This window comes from Nelumbo nucifera, chromosome 1, assembly GCF_055504915.1.
Source record: "Nelumbo nucifera cultivar China Antique chromosome 1, China Antique-T2T, whole genome shotgun sequence".
In the NCBI taxonomy this organism is placed as follows: Eukaryota; Viridiplantae; Streptophyta; class Magnoliopsida; order Proteales; family Nelumbonaceae; genus Nelumbo; species Nelumbo nucifera.
Genome location: NC_142649.1, coordinates 189,826,018 through 189,835,431, shown reverse-complemented (window position 1 = coordinate 189,835,431; position 9,414 = coordinate 189,826,018). Strand labels below are relative to the sequence as shown.

Sequence of the window (9,414 nt, the reverse complement as noted above, 5' to 3'; positions counted from 1 at the left end):
CCGGTTCAAGGATTCAAGTAATCCCATACTGCATGTGCCTCGGGTCTTATCTTGGTGGCTGAGACAGGCCATCCCAACACTTGGTGGCACACCAGCATCAGCCTTGGCATGATAAATCTCCCCAGACTTATCCAACGGCTGTGAACATTTAAAACTAACACGAATCTCTATAAATGTCCAGTTTTAGGGTTTTGCACAGAATTAAACCAAACAACATGAATCAAACATGCACTTTATTTATTTCCACTAAATAACAAAAGTACATTAAATCAGATTGAAGCTAAGGGCAAACATAAACTATCTAACATAAGTCTTATATTTAGCGTATTAACTCACATTAGCATTTATTGAATCATATTCTAGAATACCCCTATTTTGAATTCCATCTCTCTCTAATTGTGAGAGTACAAAATGTAATTTGAACTACTACATTTCTCCTCATTCAAATCCTTCTCTTTAAGTCTTATATTTAGGGTAATAAGTTCCATTATTTCATTGAATCCTATATTAATTAACCATATTATAATAAATAAAAATAAGTGTGATAAATAATAGTTGTTTTATTGATGTTAGAAATAAAATACAAATTTAAAGCTAACCCGAAAATAGAGTTGATGTCTTGTTTTATGGTGATTCAACAATTCAACATTTTGGGTCAAAATTTGTCAGTATTAACCCTTGATGCCATGATTAAATAATAATAATAATAATAATAATAATAATAATAATAATAATAATAATAATAATAATAATAATAATAATAATAATAATAATAATAATAATAATAATAATAATAATAATAATAATAACAACAACAATAATGTAAAAATATGAAAATACACAAAAGTATATATAAAAAATACAAGAAATATATAAAACATTTGGGCACGTTTCTAAGATCTTATATGCATCGTATTAAATAAAAATAAGTATGACAAATAAGAATAATTTTTGTAGACATATAAATATAAAAATTATAAAAAAATGGTTTACTATCATCATAAAAAATTGCCACATGCAAAGCACATATACGCTTACTAGTATTGGTTAAAACAAATATTGTAGCCAATAAAATTCAAGATTCATGTGCTTAAATGTTTATCAACTACGCATAATTTAAAACCGGAGTTGGACATAATTCTTAACAAATCTTAAGTTTAGGGATCCAAAATAGATCCCAATTATATAAAATCCAAAGTTTATGGACCCAAGTCCTCTTAATTTGGGTTGGTATGTTAGAGAATAGGGTAACGGTGTAGTCGTGTACCCCTTTCCACCTTAAGCCTACTTAGAATATGTCTAGTTTGATATGAGGAACTTTTCTTCAACTTTTTTTTCTCTCTTATTTCTATCAAACCAAACACAACCTTAAGTTAACTAGGCATTTAGAATACCTTACCAATAGACTTGTTCATGGGTCGGGTCGGGCTGGACTCTATCTCTATATTAACACGACACATTCATGCCCGAGCTAGAACCCAACCCAATGATTGGGCCTATACATTGAGCTTGACCCCAAACCTCATATAAAGATTGAAGCCCAACCAGAAAAATTGGGAAAATATTTTTTTCTTTTTTTCATTCAATAAAAAATGATTTTATATTAAAAGACCTCAAAACAAAAAATTAATGAAGATCTCACCATGACTTCAAAAAAGAGAAGATGAACAAAGAAAATAACATGTTATATATAAATACATATATTATATAAAATATATTTTTGTTATATAATATATTATCAAGTTGGGATTGGGTCAGGCTTTTTTGAGAAAGCTTGGATATGGCCCAAAAAAGTTGGGCCTGGTGTTTTGGCCCTGAGCCTGAGCGACATGCGTAAATTCATGTCCAAGCCCAACTTAGAACGGGTCGGACCATTGGGCTACCTGGCCCATGAATAGGTCTACTTGCCCAATTTTATACATTTGAATCACAAATTAAGGCTCGGTTTGGAAAGAGTACAAATACAAATATGTAGAGTGCAAAACCTTATATTTTGTATTATTTTATATGTATTTGTACTGTACACATTTGTATTTGAGGCTCAATTTGAAAAAAGTACAAATATAAATATATAGAGTGCAAAACCTTGTATTTTATATTATTTTGTATGTATTTATATTATATATATTTGCATTTATACTCTTTTCAAACTGAACCAAAGAGATTTCCCTCAACTTTTGTTTCCCTCTTATTTTCTATCAAACCAAGCACAACCTTGAGTTAATATAGTATTTAAAATACCTTGCCAGACTTGATACCCTTGAATCTTTGCTTTTCCCATCTCTTAGATCCAAATATCATAACTTTTGAGAATAAAATAAATAAAGTAGTATGAGGTTGGAATAGGAGAGGGAGCAGCCTTCAAATCAAGGGGTTAGGTACCCATTAGGCTTTCTTGAGATCGTTAATGAGCTCCAGGAGTGGGGACGGTGCACGATGCATGTGAGATCCACTGACTTTGCCACGAAGAGTTTACAATCATGTGGGTTTGATCCTATGCCTGGAGTGGCCATCTTAGCCACTAAGCCATTGGCTCAAGCCTACTTTATATTAAACATAGACACTTCATCAACTTGGAGATCCTATGCTTCTCAACATTCTTAACTTTGGGTTGAAGTTTAGTTTAGATGGTTAAAAGAAAATATGAATCCTACTTAAGAATTTTTTAATTGCTTTACTTATGCGTCTAGATATGTCTTTTTTATTTAAATAACCCATTTGGTTATCTTCTTTCAACCAAGCATCATTGACATATATATATTTTTTCAAATGAGACCTACCTTGAAAAACCAAAAGGAGTAAGATGAAAACTGTATTTCCGATGGGCCTCCATCGAACAATGTTAGGAATGGCAACAAGGCAGGATCAGGGCAGGGCAGGGACCATACTCTCCATCCCCTGCTCGGATTTTATTAGGTCCCTGTCCTTGATCCCCATCTTCATTGGGGGTAAAAAATTGATCTCCATCCCCGATTCCTGCTGGAGATAGGTTCCCCATGGGACCTAAATCCCTGGTTTTTTATTAAAATATTTTATTGAAATAGATTCAATTAAAATAAAGAAAACTTTAACATATATATAATTAGGGTTGGGGTGGGACGAAGACTTCACTCTCCATCCTTGTTCCAACTAGGTTAGGGAGGCCAAGTACTTGACGGGGACGGGAATTGCCACCCTAGATAGTCTATAAACAATAATTGGTTAAAATAAATAGATAACCCAATTTTTTTATCCTTAAAAAAACAATTTTTGCGATTCACATAAGCTTCTTTTGGTGCTTGTAGATTTTGGCTGTCTAAGTTGGGCCTCACACGCACCACCTATAAGCTATCTTTGATGAAAAGCCCAAATTTGCTACCAATTAGTCCTTCGAAAGGAATATGCTTCAATCTCTTTAAATTGCTTATCCGAAACACTTCAAAGCAACCAAGAGATTGTTTGGGAGGGCTGATTTAGCTATTTTGAAGCACCCCAGATTTAATAAGGTTGAAGGGGATGCAAATAACAGGGGTAACCGGGTAAACATGGTTAGTTCAATTACAATGCAGAACTTAGAACCTACCCTATAGGGGTTTGTTCCAAGTTTTTGGAACCAGAACTTACCCTATCAAGATTGGTTCAAGGGTCGATTATAGCCTTATTAATTCCTAGGTCTACTTGTAAAACTTGATTTTTCTTTACGCCCTTCCCACACAAAAATGTGCCATATTCTTTAAAAACTTGATTTGAAAAATGGTTCAGCTAATTGAGTATTATCTTAGAGTATCCTTAAATTTTCTCACAACTGTTTACATATTGATGGAGAGAGATGAAAATGAATATTTTACCCATTATTTACTTTCAAAATTTCAAAATAAAAAAGGAAAAAGGGAGAGAGAGATTAAAGATGGAGAAAGGGAGGGAGTGTGTACCATCGGCGCAACCATGATGGTGGAACAGCTTCTTCCTTACCCTCCATATTATTACTCTGTATTTTCTCTCTATTTCCGCTTTAGAGAACTCTAAAACTACAAAAATTAGGCCTTGAGATTGTTCCGGAACGGAGCAAACTGGTCTGAGTGACAAGTGATGAGAAGCGACCGGTTCTTCATCATCTCATGGTGGGTGCAGTAGCAGGGTTTGACAACAGAGATCGAAACTGAGGGGATAGGAACATCGTGAAGCCGAGCTTGGATTTCTTGCCATAATCAACTGAGTCCTTCAAGCAGCAGGGAGCCCAGACCCGAGCCAGTCCCATCACCAATAGCATGGAAAACGAGAAAACCTTGGAGTCCCGTGCAACTTGATCGATGACGGTTTGTTCTCATGAGTAACGAGTGGTAATCAGAGCCACTGAGATTGATGAACCAATCTCAGTCGCCTCCTTGCTTCGACAAGATGGCAATGGCGTGTAGAGTGTTGGCCACCATGGTAGGGCCCTTGTAAGTGACGAGATTAACCTTGGTAATCATCCACACATTGCTGACAGAGGAGAAGACGTTCCTGGGCAGAGGATTTGAGGTCTAGATGAATGACGTAGCGGTTGAAAGGATGGTAGAGAGCTTAGAGGGTGCGCTTGAGCATTACACCGTCACCGACTGAACCAGGGATGGGGTAGGCAAAGCGAGGTGGGGGAGGGAGGGTTTGGAGGTGACGGCATACCTGACCGATGATAGTGGGTTCAAGATCCAGGAACACAGCAAGAGAACATGCATCGCCTAGGTGTTATTCAAAAGAAACTGGGCATCAGTTTGTAAAAGCGAAGCTGTTGTCGGTTCCAATCCTCTATCTCGTACTAAATTATTTATAATGAAATAAAGTTCTCTTTCTTTCTTTCTTTCTTTTTTTTTAAATGGCGAATCAGATGTAGAAAAAGACGATTAGGAATAGAGAAGATGGTTGGTGGAAATGGCAACAAAATCACCTACTGACCTACTACTCCGTTGGAAGTTATACAATGAGAAAGAGAAGACAAAGGATGTCAAAGGGATGCGTGGCGTTTCCCTTTGCTCAAAATTGATGGAGGAGGTAGTTTGGAGGAATGACGAAAGTGATTAGACGGCAGCAAACTTGACCTACAACTCCAGCTATGTTTCCCTATGCTCAAAATTCATGGCGGTGTTCCGTCGATTGAGAAAGCAGCTCCGACGACGACACGACAAACTTGATATGCAACTCCAACGATGTTTTCCTTTGGTCAAAACTCATGGCGGTGTTTCCGTCGATTGAGAAAGTAGCTCCGGCAATGATGGCAGCAAACTTCATCTGCAACTCCGATGATGTTTCTCTTTTCTCAAAATTCATGGCGTGGGGGAGATTAGACGGGCATGGAGATGGAGTGGATTTAGATGAAAAAGTATTTTAGTAATTTTTGTAAAATATATCAATCACCTAATATGTTATATGTGATGAAAAATTAACGGTAAAGGTATTCTAAAGATAGTTTAATAAATTTACCCTTATAAATTTAAGCGACTCTATGGTCAGGTGAGACTATGAATTTTTGAGATTTATGTCAAGGCAAATTCGGGTCTAACCTAGTGGTGCTCATGGTTTATTTAATTGTAATGTGGGCTAATTTTTGAAATTGAATTAGGGTTATTGATTTTTGGAAAGCCAGTAATTAAAATTGATTGGTTAACTAGTTGATCGCCGATTTGACTTGTAGGTTTTTAGTTTTTTTTATTATTTTCAATATTTATTATAGAAAATATATAAATATATAATAAAATACTAAAAATATATAATATCATATTTTAAATAATAAATAATATATTATATATTATAAATATATATAATGCATATTTATTAATTTATAATGTATAAAAATATAAAAAATATATAATATATATAAGTATATATATACTGATCAATTTAATTAACCGCCAATTTTTTGTTTTGGTTAATCAAAATCGAATCGAATCGATATTTTCAATTTTTTTTTAAATACTGAACCAAAACCGAACCAACCAATTTAATTAACCAAATTTTGAATTCGATTTCAATTGATTCAGTTTTTCGATTTTTTTTGCTCACCCCTAATCTAAGATTGTTTCCACCAAAACCGGTTCTTAGAGTCGGTTAACACTTTATTCTGCTCAAAAAAATAAAAAAACAAAAAAATACAAAGGAAAAACGCAGCCTAATCAGACAAAACCACAAGCATTCGATTCAGCCATTTCAGCTGTTATCAAAACGTCCACGAGCTGCGGTTTTCCAAGGTTACGCGGAAACATTCATAAAAGGGAAAAAACGGAAGCATAAATTTTGGCCTTTATTGTAAAAGAGAGATTGACTTCTGACGATCATCAAATGTGGCTAGGATTTGAGAGAATTTAGATCTGCTATCAACAGGAAGTTCCCAATATTTCCCAACCACACTATAGCCGTACATTGGGAAGATCTCGCATGAATGACAAGGAGAATGGTTATTTGGGATAATGTTGGGAGGCTGATATTGGTAGTAGAATCTTACTCGATTTGAGACGATTGGCGTTGAGGTGTCCTAACAAAAGAAGGAAATTAGGGACCACGATGGGCCCGGCCTAAAAAGTTGGCATCTAATCCTTGGATTTTTTTGGAACCTTCATGGATCTCTTATTTCTTCACCATATAGAGACAGTGAAGTAGACGGTTGAGATTAACTGATCAAGGTCCCAGAGCTGGGTCCCATTTCGTCTGACACAGTGGGGGTTTTATTTAGCATATTTACTGTCAGGTCCGGTTGACGGTGATATCTCCACAACCCACGTAGCTTTAATCGCGCCTTAAACAAAGAAGAAGACCTACAATAATAATAAGCGCCATCGTTTCCATCCAACTCCCGACTCGGTATGTGCATCGGTTCGTGCCTTTGTCTTTAAATTCCACTTCTCTCACCTGCTCTCCTCTCCTACTTTCTCTCTCTCGCCTCGTCTAATTGGAGCAAGTAAAAGCACAGCTGTGAGGTCTGTAGGCTGTAGCCATGGCCAGCGAGGAGCGAAGGAAGGAACCAGAGCAAGAATGCCTTTACAAGACGAAGGCCGTACAGTTCTTGGGACGCACTACACCAATAATCCTTCAGAATGATAATGGCCCTTGCCCTCTCCTCGCTATCTGTAAAGTCTTTTTTCCGCTTTCCTTCTTTTTTTTCGCGTTTCTAGCTGATCCCTAGGGTTTTCGTTTATTGTATTCATTTCTGTCGATTCTCGATCTTTTGTTTCGGAAACCTGCATAGCCTTCTACACCAGGAATCGAATTATAAGTTCAGGCACGTAGGATTGAATGAATGGTCGAGCTGATAGTGTTTTCTTTTTTTGTTGGTTTCTCGATTTGACTTCATTTTCAGAGATAAGCGTTATTGTTATGATTTTATTTTATCTGGAATCTGGATTATATGATTTTTACGGAAATTGTGTTTTATCGACTTAGTTAATCCTTTTTTTTTTGGTTGAATTCGTGTTTTATTTTAATGGGGAATGATTCCTGTTTAATAGGTAATGTTCTTCTTCTGAGAAACAACTTGAATTTGAGCATAGATGCATCTGAAGTCTCACTGCAGAAATTGCTTTCACTTGTTGCTGAAAGATTAATTGATTCTAACAGCAATGTGGAAGTAAGTGCCTACTTCTGCATCCAAGGGGTACTGTTGATTTGCATCGGATTGTATCAGTTAGAGTTATTAATATTGACTTATGACGCAGAACAAGGATGCTGGATACGTTGAAAATCAGCGAAAAAACATATCTGACGCAATTGATCTGCTTCCACGGCTTGCTACTGGAATTGACGTTAATATTCAATTCAGGAGGTAGGTCTTCCATTTCATTATATTTGTCCTTTTTTTATCGTTATTTTTTCATTGATTCCACCTTCTTCTTCTTTTGGCCTTATTTTGACATAAATGCATGCCACTTTTATTTTATTTTATTTTCTTTACAGAATTGATGATTTTGAGTTCACACCAGAGTGTGCCATATTTGATCTTCTTGACATTCCATTATATCATGGTTGGATTGTGGATCCACAGGTATGCTTTGAAAGACCTTCATTCTTATGCTATAACTTCTCTTGTTTCACTTATTAACTGGGCTACTTTATCATCCTCCTGTATTTTTTCTTTTGCTTTGTAATGTTTGTAGAATAAATTAAATTGATTAGCTTTACATGCTGAACTTCTCTACATGGTTTCCAACTTCAATGAAATAAATTAATTCAACCAAAGTACTCTTGCTTCTGTGGCATTTGAACATCTTGGCTGAAGTTTTGCTTAAACTTTGATAAGTACCAGTCACACTTTAGTAGGTTTTGATCAATGCAATCAGACCATACATCTTTTGCAGAAAAAATGCATAACTCTGGTCAAAACATGAAACCATTTCAATTATGATCTACGACTATAAAAAATGTGAGAGACGGGGTATCTTTAACAATAAAAAGGGACGGCTTCTCTCCAAAACATAAGAAAACCAGAAAATTGAAACAGAAATTGCAAATGTTAGAGAACCTGAAATATGCATAAACCAATGTATTTACTGTGTTTCGGCAATAGATGATTGATTACTTTATGTTAGTTATGGGCTCATGGATATGAGCCATTTGTTTATGTGCAATAATATGCATCTCTTGCAGTCTTTCTGTGGTCTCTGCCTCTATTTTAAATGGTTTTTTGGACCTTTTGATTGTATAATACTATAATGATTCCCAAGTATGTTTATTGACCAGAGTTCTGAGTATATATTAATGCTTATTCTATCACTTTCTAAAGCCACATCATATATTTCCATCATTAATGTTTCTATACTTTTCATAATTGTGATGTTTTTTTGTGCTTCCATACACTTCCACCAATTTGTACTCACACAACGACCAAAATTTATACCGAAACTGGATTTTAGACCCTTGGTTCTTAATCTTATATTCTTAAAACAAAAAAATGCAACATGATTGTGGCTTTTCAGATGTTGGGATGTTTTGCATCCCAGGTTCAGTCCCAGCCCCCATAAGAAAATAGGTAAAATTTCGTCTAGACAACACGGTTCTCAAAATCTAATAACTTTTAATAGGTTTATCACCATTTGAAGATCTCTCTCTCTCTCTCTCTCTCTGACCACTATAGCATGCTACTACAGGTAAACCTTTTCTTGGTCAGTTGGGTTCTACAATTAACTAAGTTGAGTATTCACATCATCACATGAGTTGCATGGCTAGGTTAGGGCTGTTCTGTGGGTGTAGCTGGTAAAGTAAAACAATGTTTAAGTAGCATCTCTTTCAGAGTAACTGTCATTCCTTAAATGTTTTTTTTAGGTGAAGGAGAGACTTGTGTTGGTTAATAAATTTTATAAGAGCTTTTCTTGTAACCATAGGAAACTTGTATCTTTGTCAGGTACATGGTTGAATTCTCAAATTGTGGAACCCTTTAGTGGTCTGATTTTTTCTTGGATTTTGGAATTTTCT

At 35.5% G+C, this 9,414-nt stretch overlaps 1 protein-coding gene across 1 annotated transcript in view; it reads left to right on the top strand.

Annotated features, from left to right (window-relative positions):
• Positions 1–6,746: 6,746 nt before the first annotated feature.
• The window catches only part of LOC104596216 (uncharacterized), a 32,068-nt gene continuing 29,400 nt past the window's right edge, over positions 6,747–9,414 (top strand). Inside the window, exons 1-4 of the mRNA XM_010257283.3 lie at positions 6,747–7,076; positions 7,455–7,573; positions 7,662–7,768; positions 7,900–7,987. Of these exons, the coding sequence (XP_010255585.1) occupies positions 6,944–7,076; positions 7,455–7,573; positions 7,662–7,768; positions 7,900–7,987 (447 nt within the window). The 5' untranslated portion in view covers positions 6,747–6,943. The remainder of the gene's footprint in view (positions 7,077–7,454; positions 7,574–7,661; positions 7,769–7,899; positions 7,988–9,414) is intronic.